The following is a 20,888-nucleotide window of genomic DNA, read 5'->3' as shown; positions in this document are numbered from 1 at the left end:
TCTTGTATATAGGCACATATATTTTTATAAGAGAACTTTTAGGTGCCTTTAGAAGTCTAATTTTTTGTAACCTGTCATCCAGGCTCTTTTCCAGATAACATGCCCCATGTCCAGTTGTTGCACAGCCTTAGTGTTTTCTTTCTTTACTAGCCAGATACATCAGAGTCTAACTTCGCTTGCTCCAGTGCTGGTCCTGGTTCTCCCCAGGGGCAGTGCGTTGTGTTCTGTTATTTCTCCTGAAGTTTTTCTCTTCTCCTTTTACTACATCATGTCCTTTGTCTCTTCAGCCCAAATTCCTTTAAGCTTTGTGTTCTCCTTAGTGAAGACTCTGAGCCCTCATTCGGGAAGGATTTTCTTTTTCTTTTTCTTCCCAAGTGCCACAGAATAGGAGAAATAATCAGTTTAGTTCCAGATAAGGCAAATCACGACTGCAAAATCACTCAATTAGCCATGGCCCTTCAGGTAAGCTGCTTGGGGAAGTAAGTGACCAGAGAGGCAGAGGAGGCTACTGCTCGGTCAGGGGTGGACTGCTGGGGTTGGCTGAATCCAGTAAACCAATGGCGGAGGAACCCTGTGCTGAGCCATTGACAAACTCAGCATTCGCCCATCGTCACTGCATGTTGCGTGGTCCACCCGAGTGCCATCAGTGTGGTTGGACACAGTCTGAACACGGAGCCTGTCCCTCGGCAGGTGGTTTCTGAGCAGCTCTAGCTCACGGGTCGGGCTGCCACCGCCACTGATGTCATCACCCGCATGTGCTCCCAGAGAAAGGCATTAGTACAGGGTCACTTAAGGCGACAGGACCAGCTGGTAGGCTCGAACACGAACACTGTGGGTTTTATTCTTTTCCCTCTTCCTCTCAACCCCATCCTTTTTCTTCAGAAATTGTCATAGTCAGCATGGGTGACTAGTCCTAGCAACTCTAACCCACTGGGATAGAGAAGGAACTGAAATCCAAAAAGAGATATATTTTTAAAACATACTTCAGAGGCATCTTTTATTTCAGTATTCCCCAGTGGACTATGCACGTTCTGGCACGATCTGTACGGAAAGGGTGGTATGAGGAGGAAAAAAGGATTTGTGACAAATATATCATCACGAAGAAATTTTGAAAATATTTAAAGCTATTCATTGCCAAAATACAGTGAAATTCTGTGAATCCAGAAATCACATTTCTGTTGTCATTTAACTAATCCTTTGACTCCTGAGCTTGACACTCATGGACAGAGTATCCAAATAATTTATCAGAATTGAAGTACTTTTGAGAGTGAAAGAGCACTATTAATAAGTACACTATGATTACATAGGACTGTCCTAAGCAAACAGAACTGAATAGTCATCCTATTCATGACTATTTAGAAATATCATTTAAGAAATTTTCTCTATATGTATATTGGAAACATTTTCAGAGATTAAAATTATGTCAGTGGTGGTAAGAGGAGATTGTGACCACATAGGCTTCCAGCCTTGTGGTTTTGCTTTCACTGGGGGAGTGCCATTGCACAGAGGGTGCTCAGTAGTTCTGGGTTACTGAATGGGGCAGGGAGTGGGGGGACAATGGTTTCAGTGTGATACTTGTAAGTTATCCTTAGTAGTCAGTCCAGATCGATCCTTCATTGACATAGCCCATGCATTATCCCCTCAATGCCAAGCAGTCCTTCCCTCAGGAGACTTCCTTACATTTGCCCAGCTGGTGGCAAGGACTCAAGAAGACATCATGAACCAAGGCAGAGTTAGCTTTTCTTCCTTCTCTTCTTTTTTTTCACTCTCTTTGTCATATCTCTTTTGTCTTATTTAGCATGTCTCAGAGAGTAAACATGAGACTAATCTTTCTTTTAACCATCATGGTGTGATTTACAAAAGTGATAAGATGTGATGCCAGTTTTCAGGGAGCTGACAGTCCACAGTTCAATGAAAGGATAGATGTGGCTAGAGAACAGTAGGATGAACGCTGAAAGGAGCATGCACCTGTGGGTTTGGGAGCACTCATGAGGGACATCTCAATTCCACTGGGAGATCATGGCAGGGCTAATGAGAAGTGGCAGTGTCTGCACTGAATGATGAATGAAGTCAGTGGGCCTGAGCTTGGTCATGAGGCAATTGAGGGAGGGCAGTGCAAACAGTGAGGACAGGATGTGCAAAAGTATTGGAGAATTTTGTGCAGAGCAATGGCCTGGTCCATCTTGTTTTTAGCAAAATGGGAATTAACGGTTTGGAAGATGAAATGGATGGGGGGAGATAGAAAACAATGATTCAGGAAAGAATTACTGATAATTAAAAGGAAGAAATCGATTTTAGGATCCACAGAATTTGATAACCAATTAGATTCAGGGAGGAAGAGAGAACAAAAAGTCTAGACCAACTTCTGGGTTTCAGACTTGGGTGAGTCAGTGAATGATAGTAGCATTCATCAAAATAGAAAACAGAGAGGGAAATACAATATTTAGAAAAAAGGTGATGAGTTCAGTTTTAGATATGTTGAGTCTGAGATATCTGCAAGACAAGCACCTGGAGATTTATAGCTGGCCGTCATATATACAAGTCCATGATACCTTATTCACAGCCCTGGAGGGGGGTCACATGTGCTGCAGAATTCAGAATTTTTTCAAATGTTAGAAAGGGAAGTATGGTGTATATACCGTCTGTTATACTAACACTCCAGTAGAAGCTGGGGCAGCATCTATAGTCAAACATTAAAATTTTCAGAACAAAATGTTGACTAATCTCACTATAACAAGATTATAAATAGCCTCTAGTCAATTCAAGTCTGGTTCAGGTGCCAAACTTAAAAAAAACCTTCTAGTTTGCAGAGCTTTTTGGGTTTCCCAAGTTTGGATAGGAGATTGTTGACTTATATAATTAACTAGGTTTGATGTCTATTAAGAGATTAACTATATCTCCTAATGTGAAACAAGGCCATTTCATAATAAATTGATATGGGTTTTTTGCATCCATTGTCTATATTCAAATGTAGTCCACAGGGAAAGTCTGAGGTGAGGTGAGGTCTTAGAGGAGAAAAAAGAGGTTGTACAGATTGATTCTCTGCATTACCCAGCTGCCACAAGCCCCAAATGCCATTCCATCTCAGTCCCGTTCTCATTTTACAGGAAAAATAATATTTCCTTCGTTCCTTTCTCTGATTCTTCATGCAGAGATAGTCACTGAAGTGCTTTACTTCCTGCTAAAACCTTTTTTAATGCCTGACTACCCCAATTTACCCGTAGGGCGAAGTAGACCAGGGCCACCGCTGACAGATAGCTTTTTGCTATTATTCTTTGAGTCAGAACCACCAGGTTAGGCCAGCCAGCAAGAGGTAGGAAAAATTTTTTTGCCACTGAGGTGCTTCATCATAACATTGGTAACTCAACAGCCTTTTCTTTGACTGCAATTTCCTTACCTGAACTCTGACCTTTGCAGCTTCACTCCCCAGCGAGTTAAGAACCCTGATCCAGGAAGCAAAGGAAATGAAGTGGCCCTTCGTGCCTGAAAAGTGGCAGTACAAACAAGCTGTGGGCCCAGAGGACAAAACAAACCTGCAGGATGTGATTGGCGCCGGGTTGGAGCAGTTACTGGTAGGAAGAGCCACACCACCTGTTCCTCTGACACCCCCAAGTGAGGCATTTAGCCTCTAAGTGGTCTAATAGATTAAATTTCTTTGAAGCATAAAACAGCCCCTACCCTTATGGTCGGCTCTGCCAGATTGACTAATGTGTGTGGGGGGAAGCTTTTTAAGAGGGTTTGCTTGCCCATAAGACCTTCTGTTGGAAAGGCAAATCAAGTACAAGTGAAGAAGGGTGGTCATGTCATGCTGAAATATTTGCATGACTTAAAAATATATATATATATTCTTTTCTTTTAAGTCTTTATTGAATTTGTTGCAATATTGCTTCTGTTTTTTATGTTTTGGTTTTTTGGCTGCGAGGTATGTGGGATCTTAGCTCCCCGACCAGGGATTGAATCCTCACCCCCTGTATTGGAAGGCAAAGTCTTAACCACTGGACTGCCAGGGAAGTCCCTATTTGCATATTCTTGGTGGGCCAGAAGCAGTAGTTTTGATTCCGCCATGCCTCATAGCATTTTTATTTTGAAATACTACTTTCTAAAAGTTGGGTAGGTTAAAAAAAATAAATTCACCACTATTTCATCCATGTGACTTGCTGTCTAAGCTACTGAGGTCTGGCATGTCCCTTTCCTGAGCCCTGCCTGGAATCCTGTTCACTCCCTTATCTCCTCATGATTCACACTGTTCAGGAAGTATCATGTCAAAGTCATTGGCATGCTTATTCCTCTACTCATTTATTGGAAACTAATCAAATGGGTACCTCTACCTCAGGAGAGAGCCTCAAGAGTAACACATGAACTCAGATTTGAGCTCAGATTTCAGGCTTAGGTTCTGGGGATGCTACTAGGAGTGCCATTTTCCTTTCTGATAGTGTTTTTTTTTTTTTTTTTCCTACATTCTCTTAGATGATTATCAAAGAAGAGACTCTATTAGCTTGTATTTTTTTTCTCACATAAAATATAGACGTTTGTCTGGAGACCAGGCATTACAAGCAATGATAATATTCCCAAAATTTTATTTTATTGGTTTACATGGGAATGTGTTTTGGGGTCATCCCAAAATAAATGTATAGATATAGACATTGTTTTTACCTATTAAAACAAAAATCCAGGGAAGATCCCCTAATCTATGTACACATAACAACATTGTTGGAGACAGTGACTCCAACAGTCATTACTGTTGTCCAGTCATTACTGTTACTGGAGGAACAGTAACTGCCCCCCAAAAAACTTTCCAGCCCTCCAAAAAACAAACACCCGAGGTTAAGCAGACTGAGGACCGCAAAGGAAAGTGAATACTTGGAACGAATTCAGTGGTGAACCAGGGGGTTTAAATAAGTGTGCTTGTTGTTAGTGGAGAAGTGGAATGGAACAAAAAATGTAGTGTGTATATCACTGTAGAGTTTACAAAATGCTTGCACATGCATCATGTCATTTAATTCTCAAAGTAGCCCTCCAGTGATTATTACCATTATCAAGCCCATTTTGCAGATGAGGAAATTAAGGTGCAGGGAGGTTAACTTGCCTAGGGGAACAGACCAGTGAGTGGTGGAGCTGTGACTTAGCCCCTTCCTCCGTCCTGCTCCAGTTCTCCCTCTGGAAGCCTCAAGGAATGAACTTGAGAGCACAGGTAGAAGTCCTGAAACTTGTTTACTCTAATGCAGGCTGTAGAGTAGAACTTTCTGCAATGTTGGAAATGTTCTATATCTCTGTTGCCCAATACATTTAGCCCCTGGCCACATGTGGCTCTTGAGCACCTGAAATGTGGCTAGAATGACTGAAGAACTGAATTTTTAGTTTTATTTAATTTTTAAAATGAACTCCTGTGTAAATAGCCACATGTGGCTAGGGCTACTGTTTAACTGGATAGTGCAGCTCTAAAGCAATGGTGCTTTAAGTTAGACCTCCCAACAACAGCACTACCATCACGCAGAAACTGAGTCAGATTCCTGGGCCCTGCGCTAGTCTTACCAAATCAAAAACTCTGGGGCTTCCCTGGTGGCGCAGTGGTTGAGAGTCCGCCTGCCGATGCAGGGGACACGGGTTCATGCCCCGGTGTGGGAGGATCCCACATGCCGCGGAGCGGCTGGGCCCGTGAGCCATGGCCACTGAGCCTGCGCGTCCGGAGCCTGTTGCTCCGCAACGGGAGAGGCCACAACAGTGAGAGGCCCGCGTACCGCAAAAAAAAAAAAAAAAAAAAAAAAAAAACTCTGGGTGTGAGGGCCTAGCAGTCAACATTAGACAAGACCTTCAGATGATTTTGTTGCATGTTAGAGTTTAAGAATGACTGCTGCAAAAAATAGGGTGGCGATTAATTGGGCAGCTCTAAGAATCAGTCCATTAGGCTGCTTTAGCCCGTAATGTGTTTAACCTGGGAGCTCTTTGAACTCTGAGCATCATTTTCTTTAGATTACCCAGCAAGCTATAAATTAAAGGCAGACAGCCTGAACAGGAATGTGAGTGGAGAAGGGCTTGGAAAGCCCTGTGTGATTCAGCCAGTGGCATATAAGAACTTTCTACAGCTTCCCCGGAAGGTAAGAGCAGGATAGCTTCACAGAGGGAGTGACCCCTGCTTTGGGGCTTAGAAAGTTCCTCTGAATTTCCAGCATAGGCTGAGAAACTGAGATGCAGCACTTCACTACAACCAGGGTTTTATTCCCTTCATTCCATGCACGCTTACCAGATCCCCCTCGCCGTATTCAAAGCTGGTGGTGACGTTGGCTGAAAAACTGAAAATGGTGTTTTAAAAACTTCCAGGTCTCGCTGCATTTGGGGTTAATGTGAGTTGAGAGACAAACAGCTCATAGTTGTTAGACTATTTCAGGAATCCATTCATTATTCCTTCTACTTTCCCTCTATATATTGCACGGATGTCACAATTGGGGGGAAGTAAAGGCATAGAGAATTTAAGAAGTTTGTGCCCCGCTCACAAGATCACTCAGGCGCAGCTCTAAGAATCAGTCCATTAGGCTGCTTTAGCCCATAATGTGTTTAACCTGGGAGCTTTTTGAACTCTGAGCATCATTTTCTTTCGCTTACCCAGCAAGCTATAAATTAAGCAACCACACCTCCTAAAGACTCTCAGGATGCTTTCTTATTGTGTCAGACCCCAAGTGCACAACTGCTAAACCACTCTGTTTTGTAAATATGGAGAACTATAGCACCCTGTGAACTCGGGCTACTATTAATATCTTAGTTTGTCAAAAGTATCTCGAGGAAATTCCATGATCCATGATTTGTTTTTGTCCTGTTATCCACTGGTTTCAATATTACACTTTACTGAAGCTGGACGACCATGTTATAATATAATTGTGAGATTCTGTTCTTACATAAAAAATAGTTGAAGGCTGCTAAGTTTGTCTTTTCAGTTATCTCTTCTTACCGTTTTTTTTTTTTTTCGTTTTTTTATAAATCTAAATTTCCGTGATTTTTTCTTACCTTGAAATGAATCCTTCCCATAAAAAGTTTCCCTTCCATTTTAAATATTAGCATTACACTTGGAGTGTAAACGCTGTCTTTAAGTTAATTCCACAAATAACAGGGCAAAGTTAAGCATAGAATTGTGCTGAGCGCCTGAGTTAGTAAAATTAAGGGTCATTTCTAATGTTCCTCTCTTAGGCTTAACTTAAGAAAAATCGTATGTGTTTTGTGCTCTCCTTTCTGTTCTCCACAGCCTCCCCTGTTTCCTCCCTCTCCTAAGTCCCCATCCCCCCAATCTTTTCTCCTTTGGTGTGTGGCCACAGACAGAAATTTATGGCAGGGGCCAACCTCCTTTACACTCCACACAAAGCTTGCTGACTTGAGAGAGTTTGTCTGCTCTCTCTCAGAAAAAACACCTGCAGCATGCTCCCCAAGAAACCTGGAGAGATGGGAGATTAATGTGGCTGTAATAGCTGGGCAGTGTTTTTGGTATTATGCCCTCTCCCCAGGTAGATGGGTCTTTTCCGAGATGATACCAATTATTTATTGCTGAAACATCTGTTGATAACTGCAGCTGCCCTTGCGAAACAAAGCATATCACGGGGTCACAGGCTATAGGGACCTAAAATCCTACCTCATGCTAGGTTTAGACTATTCAGCAACACCCTCAAGTCCATGGGTTACCGTCATCTTCAGTGTCTTATCGTGCCATAGAAAATACTTTGTAAACACTGCCCTGCCCTGCCCTACAAGCTTTGAAGTATTATTTCATCTTCATCGGTAATTTATATTCCAGTGCCATTGTACTGTGGGAAAAAGAGGGGGAACCTTTTTTGTTTTCCATTTAATTGTATATCGCCTGACACTTTGACCTGTATTATTAGTATTAGTCAGAAAAAGGATTTTCTCCCTCTCTTATTTAAAAATAAAATTTCAAGGGAAAGTAAGCGCTCCTTCAGCTCCTTTCACTCAAAACAATGTTTACACTCTGAGAGGGAAAGATGAAAAGCAGAAGCAATTTTTTTCAACTGTCAGAGAAGGGCATTTCAGTTTTTGAAAGAGAACAGTAAGGCCCTTATAAATATCATTCAGCAAAACCTTTGATGGATTTTTCAAAAAGTATTGAAGGCTTTTAGCATTAGCTTCAGTTTAGCTTGGTTTTGGGAGGACAGAGCAGAGTTCTAACTAGTAAAACTGTCCTTGCTTATGAGATGCCAGGATACGAAGGCACTGGCCTCAATGTGATTGCCAACTTTCGTGATTTCTTCAGTGACTTTCACACTCCTGAAAAGGACAATTTCTACATGATTAAGAGAAAATACGAAAAGAAAACTTTTGAAAGGGCCTGTTTAGATTTGCGTGTCAGTGGCAGTTGGGAGCAGACAGGGCTGCAGGGCCAAGAATTGTTTCATAGACCAGGGTTTTGAGCATTCCCTGCAGATTTGGGGGTCCTGTTGCAGGGACTGGCCTCTTTCCAACCCTCCTTCTGTTTGGGGAGGGAACCTGGATTTAGTGTGGTACCTCTGTAAAGAGACACACCGTTTATAGGTTGGCTAACTACATACAATACAAGGAGATGAAGCAGGCTCACAATGAGGGTATTTTTCCCATTTCCTTTTCAACTTCACAACCATGAGGATGGACAATCTGATAACCGTTACTCAACAGACTTTTAGGGAAATATCTGTGCTACCTTGCAGGGATTTGAAGAGAGACCAAAAAAATAACTGTTTTCTTATGCTCATATGGTTGAAAAACATTTGTGAATGAATCGAGTTTGATAATTTAGCTTTCAGAATATTGTTTCTAATATGTCTCTTTAGATAATCTAGGTGCCTTTAAGTTGTTGATATTTGTAATTTTTTTTTGTTTTGTTTTGTTTTTTTGATATTTTTAATTTTGAACTACTTAAAATATTAAAGCGTCAAGAATTAAAACATAAATAAATATGAATAAATGTAAGAATCGCTCATTACAAGACTGCAGGGAAATATTTTTAAATGTCTAGTGTGATTAACCGGGAAGCAGAGAGGTAATAAAGAAGGGCCTTTAGTAAAAGATAACTGAAGTATGAATTTATTAGAAAATGAAATATGAGGTCGAAGAAAGATACGGGTATGAGGACAAAGTAAGGGGGTGAGATGCTATCCATGGGAACAATAAAATTTCCTCCATGAATAAGCTCTGGGTTAAAAGATGTTCTTAAAACTAATTTTAAGACCATTTATTTCAGGCACCAGTTTTCGTATTAATAATAGAGAACTCAGAACAGTCATAGGTGCTTTTGGGGTTCTGATTTGTTCAGCAACTTATTTTCTCAAATGAGGTTTTCATCTTTAACTATGTCCTTTGGGGCTTTAATAACTGAAATCTTTTTCATCAGGATGCTAAAAGCAAAGTGAATATGAACTGTATATTTATGCATTCATTCAGGAAAACTTGAGTATTAACATGTGGCAGGCATTTGATGTAGAGCACTGAGAGTAATGCAAGAGAAATAGAAGACCTAATTCATGTTCCAGAAAAACTACCAGAGTGAAGAGATAGGGCAACCCTTTGTCAAAGGCCTGCTTGTTGGAATGGTTCCTTCCATTTTTTAACCACCAAATGTGTGGCGGGTAGTCAATACATATTCTTCTAATTCCTACAGACTTAGCCATATGACCTGTCCTACCAGTGAAGAGTGACTAGAAGTGACAGAAGCTTTATAAGCCATTGTGTAGTTCAGCAATTGGGTGCTTTCCTTTGCCTCATGAGAAAAAGAAGGGCTGCTCCCTCAGCCTGGATCCTGGAAAGGGCAAGATACATGGAGTAGAGTCTCCGAGTTGGAGACAGACTGCACCCAATGTGAAATATGAACAAACACCAAAAACTTTGTTGTTAAAGGCACTGAAATTTGGGGGGTATCACAGTTTTACCAAGTGTTATGGGTTGATTTGTTCCCCATCAAAATACCCTGATGTCCTAACTCTCAGTGCCTCAGAATGTGACTTTATTTGAAAATGCTGCCATTGCAGATGGAGTCAGTTAAGATGAGGTCATAGTGGCATAGGGTGAGCCCTTAATCCAATCTGACTGGTGTCCTTATAGGCAGACAGCCTTGTGAAAACAGAGACACAGAGAGAATGCCATGTGACGATGGAGGCAGAGGTTGGAGTTATGCAGCTATAGGTCAAGGAATGCCACGGATTTCTGGCAACACTAGAAGCTAAGAGAAAGGCAAGGAACCTTAGAGAGAGCATGACCCTACTGACACTTTGATTTCAGACTTGTGGCCTCCAGAACTTTGAAACAACACATCTTTATGTTTTAAGCCACCTCGTTTGTGGTACTTTGTTATGTCACCCACAGGAAACTAGCACACCAAGTGGAAGCTGGCTTATGCACATGTAGAATATAATGATACAAGAAAGCTCTCAAATGACTTCAAGATTCTTAGCATGTGGTCCTCTGCCCCCATAGGGAGGAAGGCAAAATAAACCACAGTCCAGTCAAGAACAGAATTTGTTCCAGAGAACATTTCGACAAAAGTAGTGTCTACAAGGAAAAAAAAGTAGGTTCTGGTATCTAGTATCTGTATTATTTCATCCCCAAACATGACTGGAGAAAGTAGACTGGAGAAAACATATCACTCTTCCTACTTCATGCCGTTTTGAGCTGTAATACAGCAGCCCACTAAACATCTCCATTTGGATGTCCCAGATGGCTCAAGTCCAAGAGGTTCGAAACCTGAACTCCTCATCTCCCAGCTCCTCCCTTCGCCAACTATGTTTTATCCTCCTCCAGTGGTCACGTACCGTTAAATGGTACAATGAACCACCCAGTCACCCCGGTCAAGCCCTAGGAATCTCCTGTAACTCTATCTCCCCCTCAACCCTCATTTCTTATTGGTTATCAAATCCTAATTTTCCTCTTAAATATCTCCCAAATGCATCTTCTTCAACCCTAGTGCAGCTATACTAGTTCAGCCCCTATTATCTCTTTAGACCATATCCAACCCTCTCCCTATTTCTAGTCATGTCCCATGTGTCATAAGGATAGTAAGGTTATACTGCAGGGAAAAAACCCAAACAACTCCAAAATCTTAGGGGTTTAAAGCCATAAAGATTTGTTCCTTCCTCTTGCTACATGTCCATCTGAGGGAATGTTGGTGGGAGTTCAGCCTTATGTCACTCCCCTTTAGAGACAGCTTGATGGGATACCTATCATTTAGAATATTGCTGGTTGCCATGGCAGGGGGAAGGGGAAATTGTGACTTGCACAGTGGCTCTTAAATACTTCCATACAGAAGTGACCATTGGTCAAGATAAGCCACATAGTCACACCTCATTTCAAGGAGCCAGGGAAGCACAATTCTACCGTGTGCTCAGAAGGAGGAGACCCAGAAATACATGGGCAGATAGTAGCCATTATTGCCATGGCTCCCCAGCTTTTCTCCACACTGTAACCAAAGCCATTTTTCTAAAAGAGCAATCTGACATTTTTTCTTAAAATTTTTGCTTAAAATTTTGAGGGTGAGGGTGGGGGAATCTCAGTTAATTTAGAAATAATAAATAAATAACATGTATATTTTACAAAAGCATCTAATACTAATCCTGAACAATAAAATCTAAATAAATTTGAATGAACATTTTTATTAAAGTGGTGGGATTACAAGTTACTTTTATTCTTTATATTTCTTTGATTCCATAAGAGACATCTCTTACCGTTATAAACAAAAATATGGAAGGGAATTGAGAAAGAGAAGAGCATCTGTTGTTCAGTTGCCCTTAAATCTAAATAGGATCAAATGTTCAAAAACCTAAGTGAGGATAGTAAAGTTATGCTGCATCCCTTCTCTAAGAGCATATAAAGTCTAATACTGAACTGCTCAGATTCTAATGGAGAAGCTGACATCATTAATTAAGTGACATCGACCATGCATCTTTTCACTGATAAAGTGAAGATTCAAAATGCAGTGCTCTTGTTTCTGATTCTTTTCTTTTCCCATTTGATGGCCTGCTGTAAGCTAAGTATCATTATTCTCCTGTTAAGTTTTTGGAGATCATTTTAGCACACGTGTGAAGACACATACACACACTTATGTGATATACACATTATTATATATATCTACATAATTGATATTCATGAATACAAAGTATTTCTTTATCAAATGATAGAATACCAAACCTGGAGGGCAATTTAGAGGTCATCTATTTCAAGCCCATCATTGGATACATGAGCAAACTGAAACCCAGAGAGAGTAAGAAATGGCTTGCTGTAAGTTGCACAGCCCATCAGTGGGAGCAGCAGGACCACAGCACCCAGGTTTCCTAGCCTGAGCCTGGCGTGTCCTCCGTCAGTCTACACAATTCCATCCTTCACACAGGGCTGCTGCAGTGCTGGGGCAGCCTTTCCCTGCTGCATTCCTATCGTCTCTGCTGCCCTGTAACCTGCCCTCTGCCTTCTCTGTTAATGCGATTTGACTTTTTTACTCAGAGCAGAATTAATTGAGACAAATTTTATAATTTCCAATTACCAACATTTAAAACTTTAGTTTCCTCTGCTGAACATTATAGTTCTTCTTTTGAAAAGAAACCAGCCAAAAGGTTCAGATCCATCAAAAATGAATTTCATTTAATAAGTAAAAATCAGGCACCAAGAGAATGGAGCCTTCGGAGGATAAATACTAGCCCCAAGGCCTCTGTGTGTTCAGACTTCGAGATAGAGTATGATTAAAATCACCAAGTATTTAAAGCCTGCTCTACAACTGTGCCCAAAAACTGCCCCTTTTTATACGGTACTTTCAAGCTTCAATGGAAGATAAATGAAAATGGTGACTTGTCCTTAAAATTCAACCAGTGAAACTTTGGTTGCCACAGAATCAGGCATGCGAGTTATCCCTTTGATGAGGACTAACCCTATGGCATGGATTTCATGTCTCCCCATAATGAGGCCCAAAAGCTGAGCCAAGTCTTGGAGGAGTTCATCAAACTAAGACAAGTGGGCAGAGCAACCCAGCTCAAAATGCAGAAAATGAACAGATTGAAGTGTTGGGCTGAAAAAAGAAAGTGATAACCTCCAGAAAATGATCAGTCCTAGGGATGTGCTTATTCAGTCCTGTTGGCAAGTAAGAATAACATCACCTCCATAACATATCTGATACTGTTTATATTAGTTGAACCACAGTGTTGTACTGTATGTCAACAAACACCAAATACAGGCAATTTCATGTGATTCGATACAATATTCTCTTCACAACATATAATATTGATAAAACCCTGCAGAATATTTAGAATTGATTATGTCCATTTTGCAGATGAGATGATTAGCTCAGAGAGCTTGAGAGATGTTCCCCATCCATACTACTAAGTGTGGTGAAGCTGGGATATGACTCCAGACCTCCCCTCTGTGCCACCCCCATCTGCTTGCCACCATCCTTTGATGATATAGAATCACCTGCCCTGCTTATTAAACCAACTTGCCTCAGAGGGCAGAAACCAAAAATGTTTAAGCTCAACAAATTCATAGATGAGTGGAATTACTTCCTTCTTTTTTCGGATGTGTTTGTATAGAACAAAAGAAGATTTTCACTATCCCATTGATTAATTCGTTCTGAATCTTTTTTTTTTTCTGAATCTGAGTTTTTTTTTTTTTTTTTTTGCTCATCAGTAAAAACTTTTGAGCAGGCACTCTGATACACATTTATTTATTTGTTTAATAAATTATATGCATGTGCTGCACATACTATGTTATACATATTTCTTTAGGATAGAAATTTAAGAAGAACAAAACAAAGATTTAAATGAATATTTTAAAATTTTTTTAAACTGCATTATTGGCACAAGAACTTTTTGTTTGTGTTAAAATTGTAATTGAGTATGTTTAATTATTTTTTAAATTTGGCTTAGCACTTTCTTTTGAAGATATGGCTAGTACAGTTTATTTCAGTACTTAGTTCTGATTGTAATAGTTGAAAAACTGTCTCAAAGATATGTAGATCCGAATAAGAGATAGGCTGTGATTGCTAATCCATGCTGCTCGTATTTCAATCCATTTACCAATTACGAAAAATCATTTGATAAAATTCAGCTGGCAAATTTCCACTTTCTTCAGTGTCAGTTGTGTGTTTCTGCAAGATAATCAGAAGACATGTTTTAACAAACGATGTCAAAACTCATTCAGATTCTTCTTTTGGGAGATTTTTAAACAGGTGGAAAGTCTCCCATTTGTGTGAGTTTTTTATATGTGGTACTTTCTTTTAGTATGAAAATCACAATGATGAAAACACTTCCAGCCTCATTATCTGAAAAATATTTTCAGAATACCTGTTGGATAACATACTATTGTCAGCTACTTGTCATCACAGAAAAGGTTGGCAAATTTGGAGCACTTGTCTGTTTCAATTAGCAATAATCGCACCTCGGATAAAATTTATTGGCTATGATACTGCCAAAGCACAAAGCTAGCACTTGTCTTTCTTTTATAGAAAGACTTCCAAACTCTTTACATTTGACTATTCTTTAAAGTACTTTGCCTTGAGATTTTTTGCAGTCTTTCTCCCTCTCATTATGAATTAACATATCTATGATTTGTGATAATATAGCCTGTAAATCTACTTAACCAGCTATAAATAAACTGCAATACAATAAGCTGAAAACAGTCCAGTAGGTGAGTCCTCATCATCAGCCCCTCCGAGATGAGGAATTCCTTGTGTACCATCTGTGATGAGTCACCATCTGACATACAGGCAAAGTAAGGGGCTGGGGTCTACCCAGTTTTTAAAATGTTAGTAAAGCTTACTTACTTTCTCATTGGTAAACTTTGGAGGAAACTTTTGGAATTTTCTTTATATTTTGAGATCTCAGGTACTGATTCCACAGATCTACCCTCAACCCACTCAAAATAATGTTATTATTTATGGAGCATCTACTAAGTACAAGGCACTTTACATATATTTTTCTTTAATTTTCTCAGTAATCTCTGTGGTATTATTATCTTTATTTTATAAAATATCTCCCTCTAGTAACTGATTTGACTTGCTTCCTCCTGACAATAGTCTCAAACAAATTGATTTCTTTTCCATACATATGTATAATCTGTCACATTTTGAAAGTATTACCAACTCAATTCTGGAACTTTTTATATTTCTTCACCATGTAAAGACTGGAAGCAAAATATGTTTCTTTCATGGTTACTGAAAACCTTCTATCATGTTAGGCATGAATTATTCCCACTGGCATTGTATAGGAAGTTAAAAATCTCTGCCTCTGGAGTCATTGTCACGTAGAGTGTTAAAGGGGCATAGGGGTTGGACTCCTAACATTCTCTCTCAGTAACTCTCACATTTTATTACTTTGAACACAAGGCTGTGGCAGCTTCTCTTCACTCTTTGTGTAAGGCCAAATCTTTGCCTAATATGCTTAAAATGCACATGATTTAGACTTACTTATGACTTTAATGATCTATGGTTGAGTTCTAAATGCTGCTCAAGGGGGTGACTGAATCAAGATTACCTGGTGTCTGTGTGCTTGTGTGTCTATGTGCGTGTCTGTGTGTGCACGTGCATTAGTTGGGGAGGGAGAGGAAGAATGGGGAAAAGTATGGCTTTTTAAAAAATATATATTCCCGGGCTTCCCTGGTGGCACAGTGGTTGAGAGTCCGCCTGCCGATGCAACGGATGTGGGTTCGTGCCCCGGTCCGGGAAGATCCCACATGCCGCGGAGCGGCTGGGCCCGTGAGCCATGGTCGCTGAGCCTGCACGTGCGGAGCCTGTGCTCCGCAATGGGAGAGGCCACACAGTGAGAGGCCTGCGTACCGCAAAAAAAAAAAAAAAAAAAAAAAAAAAAAATATATATATATATATTCCCAAGTCCTACTACCCAGAGATTCTGATTTAGTGAATAATCATTCCTTAAGTTGACACTTCCTAGTTTAGTAGTCTGAGATTTTTTTAATGAGGTTTTATTAAAGCAAAGCTAACCCTTACTGTTAAAACATTTATTTCTGCTTTGCTTATGTAAATGTGATTCTCTTGGATAATAAGGTTCTAAAGTGACAGATCAGTCTGCTTCTCTAATCATGCATCCTCCTAAAACTGCAAAAGGCACAATAAAGCTCTCAGTCCTTTCAGTGATAATTATTACTTTAAGAACAAGTAGAGGCCCTCTCCCCACCGCGGGGGTAGGAAGGGCAGGTGACTGGCTGCCCCACCGTAAAGGGCGGTGCGTGCTGAGGCCTGGAGCGGTCCTCACCTGGCCTTGGGTGCGGGGCCAAGCGCGGGCGGAGAGCCCCGGTTTGGCGCCGCCGGGCCTACAGTCCCCTACAGTCCCCAGAGGCTCGCCGAGTGCCTCTGCGGAGCCGCGCGACGCGCAGAACTAGACACGTGAGAGGTCGGCGGGAAGATGGCGGAAGAGTAAGACGTGGAGATCGCCTTCCTCCTCACGGATACACCAGAAATACATCTACACGTGGAACAACTCCTACAGAACACCTACTGAAGGCTGGCAGAAGACCTCAGAGCTCCCAAAAGGCAAGAAACTCCCCACGTACCTGGGTAGGGCAAAAGAAAAAAGAAAAAACAGAGACAAAAGAATAAGGACGGCACCTGCACCAGTGGGAGGGAGCTGTGAAGGAGGAAAAGTTTCCACACACTAGGAAGCCCCTCCGCGGGCGGAGACTGCGGGAGGCGGAGGGGGGAGCTTCGGGACCGCGGAGTGGTGCACAGCGACGGGTGTGGAGGGCAAAGCGGGGAGATTCCTGCACAGACGATCGGTGCCGACCGGCACTCACCAACCCGAGAGGCTTGTCTGCTCACCCGCCGGGGCGGGAGGGGCTGGGAGCTGAGGCTCAGGTTTCGGTTTTGGACGGAGTGCAGGGAGAGGACTGGGGTTGGCGGCTTGAGCATAGCCTGAAGGGGTTGGGGCGCCACGACTAGCCGGGAGGGAGTTCGGGGAAAAGCCTGCACTGGCCGAAGAGGCAAGAGACTTTTTCTTCCCTCTTTGTTTCCTGGTGCGCGAGGAGAGGGGTTTAAGAGCGCTGCTTAAAGGATCTCCAGAGAAGGGCGCGAGCCGCGGCTAAAAGCGCGAACCCCAGAGACGGGCGCGAGCCGCGGCTGAGGGCGCGAGCCCCCGAGACGGGCGCGAGCCGCGGCGGGAAGCGCGAGCCCCAGAGACGGGCGCGAGCCGCGGCTGAAACCGCGGACCCCAGAGACGGGCGGGAGACGCTGGGGCTGCTGCTGCCGCCACCAGGGGGGCTGTGTGCGAGCACAGGTCACTCTCCGCGCCCCTCTTCCGCGGAGCCTGTGCAGGCCGCCACTGCCGGGTTCCCGGGATCCAGGGACAGCTTCCCCGGGAGTACGCACGGCGGGTCTCAGGCTGGTGCAGCGTCACGCCAGCCTCTGCCGCAGCGTCACGCCGCCTCTGCTGCCGCAGGCCCACCCCGCACGCAGTGCCCCTCCTTCCCCCATCCCCCAACCCCCGGCCTGAGTGAGCCGGAGCTCCCGAATCAGCGGCTCCTTTAACCCCGTCCTGTCTGAGCAAAAAAACAGACGCCCTCCAGCGATCTGTGCGCAGGGGCAGGGCCGGGTACAAAGCTGAGCTCCTGTGAGCTGTGAGAGCAGGGAGGAGAGGGGGAGGTCTCTCCCGGCAGCCGCGGAGGCGGCGGATTGAAGCTCCACAATCAACTTGATGTGCCCTGCATTGTGGAATACCTGAATAGACAGGGAGTGATCCCAAATTGAAGAGGGGGAATTTAGGAGCGAGATCTGTGATTTTTTTCCCTTTTCCTCTTTTTGTGAATGTGTGCATGTATGCTTCTGTGTGAGATCTTGTCTGTATACTCTTGCTTCCACCATTTGTCCTAGGGCTCTATCCGTCCATGGTTTTTTTTTTTAAAAAAAAAAAAAATTTTTTTTTCTTTTTTAATAATTAATTTTAATTGTAATAACTTTATTGAACTTTACCTTCGTTCTTTCTTTCTTTCTTTCCTTCCCTCCTTCCCTCCTTTAGACAGCGAATCACCCCAGGTTGAGGGGGTGGTCTCTGGGAGCAGGATTTATGATTTTTCCCCCTTTGCCTCTCTTTGTGAACGTGTATGTGTATGCTTCTGTGTAAGATTTTCTCTGTATAGCTTTGCTTCCAACATTTGTCCTAGGGCTCTATCCGTCCATGGTTTTTTTTAAAAAAAATTTTTTTTTCTTAATAATTAATTTTAATTGTAATAACTTTATTGTACTTTACCTTCGTTCTTTCTTTCTTTCTTTCCTTCCTTCCTTCCCTCCTTTAGACAGCGAATCACCCCAGGTTGAGGAGGTGGTCTCTAGGAGCAGGATTTATGATTTTTCCCCCTTTGCCTCTCTTTGTGAACGTGTATGTGTATGCTTCTGTGTAAGATTTTCTCTGTATAGCTTTGCTTCCAACATTTGTCCTAGGGCTCTATCCGTCCATGGTTTTTTTAAAAAAAAAAATTTTTTTTTTCTTAATAATTAATTTTAATTGTAATAACTTTATTGTACTTTACCTTCGTTCTTTCTTTCTTTCCTTCCTTCCTTCCCTCCTTTAGACAGCGAATCACCCCAGGTTGAGGAGGTGGTCTCTGGGAGCAGGATTTATGATTTTTCCCCCTTTGCCTCTCTTTGTGAACATGTATGTGTATGCTTCTGTGTAAGATTTTCTCTGTATAGCTTTGTTTCCAACATTTGTCCTAGGGTTCTATCTGTTCTTTTTTTTTTTTTTTTCTTTCTTTCTAAATATTTTTTAGTACAATAGCTATATTATACTTTATTTTATTTTTACTGTATCTTCTTTCTTTCTGTCTTTTTTCCTTCTTTCCCTCCTTCCTTCCTCCCTTCCTCCCTCCCTCCTTTCTTTCCTTCTTTGCTTCTTTCTTCCTTCCTTCCTTTCCTCCTTTCCTCCTTTCCTTCTTTCTTTCCTCAAACTTCTACTAATTCTCTCTACATTTTCTCCTTCTTTCCCTTCTACCTTCCTTCCTTCCTCCCTCCCTCCCTCCTTTCTTTCCTTCTTTGCTTCTTTCTTCCTTCCTTCCTTTCCTCCTTTCCTTCTCTCTTTCCTCAAACTTCTACTAATTCTCTCTACATTTTCTCCTTCTTTCCCTCCTTCTTTCCTTCCTTCCTCCCTCCCTCCCTCCCTCCCTCCCTTCTTTCCTTCTTTGCTTCTTTCTTCCTTCCTTCCTTTCCTCCTTTCCCTCTTTCTTTCCTCATACTTCTACTAATTCTCTCTACATTTTCTCCTTCTTTCCCTCCTTCCTTCCTTCCTTCCTCCCTCCCTCCCTCCTTTCTTTCCTTCTTTGCTTCTTTCTTCCTTCCTTCCTTTCCTCATACTTCTAATAATTCTCTCTACTTTTCCTCCCTTTTATTCTGAGCCGTGTGGATGAAAGGCTCTTGGTGCTCCAGCCCAGGAGGCAGGGCTCTGCCTCTGAGGTAGGAGAGCCAACTTCAGGACACTGATCAACAAGAGACCTCCCAGCTCCACATAATATTAAACGGTGGAAATCTCCCAGAGACCTCCATCTTAACACCAGCACCCAGCTTCACTCAACGACCAGCAAGCCACAGTGCTGGACAACCTATGCCAAACAACTAGCAAAACAGGAACACAAACCCACCCATTAGCAGAGAGGCTGCCTAAAATCATAACAAGGCCACAGACACCCCAAAACACACCACCAGACGTGAACCTGCCCACTAGAGAGACAAGATCCAGCCTCATCCAGCACAACACAGGCACTAGTCCCCTCCACCAGGAAGCCTACACAACCCGCTGAAACAACCTTAGCCACTGGAGACAGACATCAAAAACAACGGGAACTACGAACGTGCAGCCTGCAAAAAGAAGACCCCAAACACAGTAAGATAAGCAAAATGAGAAGACAGAAAAACACACAGCAGATGAAGGAGCAAGATAAAAACCCACCAGACCTAACAAATGAAGAGGAAATAGGCAATCTACCTGAAAAAGAATTCAGAATAATGATAGTAAGGATGATCCGAAATCTTGGAAGTAGAATGGACAAAATGCAAGAAACAGTTAACAAGGACCTACAAGAACTAAAGATGAAACAAGCAACGATGAACAATGCAATAAATGAAATTAAAAGTACTCTAGATAGGATCAATAGCAGAATAACTGAGGCAGAAGAACGGATAAGTGACCTGGAAGATAAAGCAGTGGAAATAACTACTGCAGAGCAGAATAAAGAAAAAAGAATGAAAAGAACTGAGGACAGTCTCAGAGAGCTCTGGGACAACATTAAACGCACCAACATTCGAATTATAGGGGTTCCAGAAGAAGAAGAAAAAAAGAAAGGGACTGAGAAAATATTTGAAGAGATTATAGTTGAAAACTTCCCTAATATGGGAAAGGAAATAGTTAATCAAGTCCAGGAAGCACAGAGAGTCCCATACAGGATAAATACAAGGAGAAATACGCCAAGACACATATTAATCAAACTATCAAAAATTAAATACAAAGAAAGCATATTAAAAGCAGCAAGGGAAAAACAACAAATAACACACAAGGGAATCCCCATAAGGTTAACAGCTGATCTCTCAGCAGAAACCCTACAAGCCAGAAGGGAGTGGCAGGACATACTGAAAGTGATGAAGGAGAAAAACCTGCAACCAAGACTACTCTACCCAGCAAGGATCTCATTCAGATTTGATGGAGAAATTAAAACCTTTACAGACAAGCAAAAGCTGAGAGAGTTCAGCACCACCAAACCAGCTTTACAACAAATGCTAAAGGACCTTCTCTAGATAAGAAATGCAAAAGAAGGAAACGACCTATAATAACGAACCCAAAACAATATAGAAAATGGGAATAGGAACATACATATCGATAATTACCTTAAATGTAAATGGACTAAATGCTCCCACCAAAAGACACAGATTGGCTGAATGGATACAAAAA

At 42.0% G+C, this 20,888-nt stretch overlaps 1 protein-coding gene and 1 pseudogene across 10 annotated transcripts in view; one reads left to right on the top strand and one right to left on the bottom strand.

The window, feature by feature from the left end:
* ALPK1 (alpha kinase 1) overlaps positions 1-20,888 on the top strand; it is a 142,318-nt gene that overhangs the window by 73,338 nt on the left and 48,092 nt on the right. For all 10 annotated transcript variants that reach the window (XR_004350053.1, XM_032633015.1, XM_032633019.1 and 7 more), the window contains one exon: positions 3,418-3,572. Coding sequence is in view for 5 of the 10 variants with exons in the window: in XM_032633015.1 (XP_032488906.1) it covers positions 3,418-3,572 (155 nt within the window). In the remaining 5 variants the exon portion in view is untranslated. The remainder of the gene's footprint in view (positions 1-3,417; positions 3,573-20,888) is intronic.
* LOC116754851 lies at positions 14,261-14,427 on the bottom strand (annotated as a pseudogene).

This window comes from Phocoena sinus, chromosome 5 (assembly GCF_008692025.1).
Source record: "Phocoena sinus isolate mPhoSin1 chromosome 5, mPhoSin1.pri, whole genome shotgun sequence".
In the NCBI taxonomy this organism is placed as follows: Eukaryota; Metazoa; Chordata; class Mammalia; order Artiodactyla; family Phocoenidae; genus Phocoena; species Phocoena sinus.
This window is presented reverse-complemented; position numbering and strand designations above follow the sequence as displayed.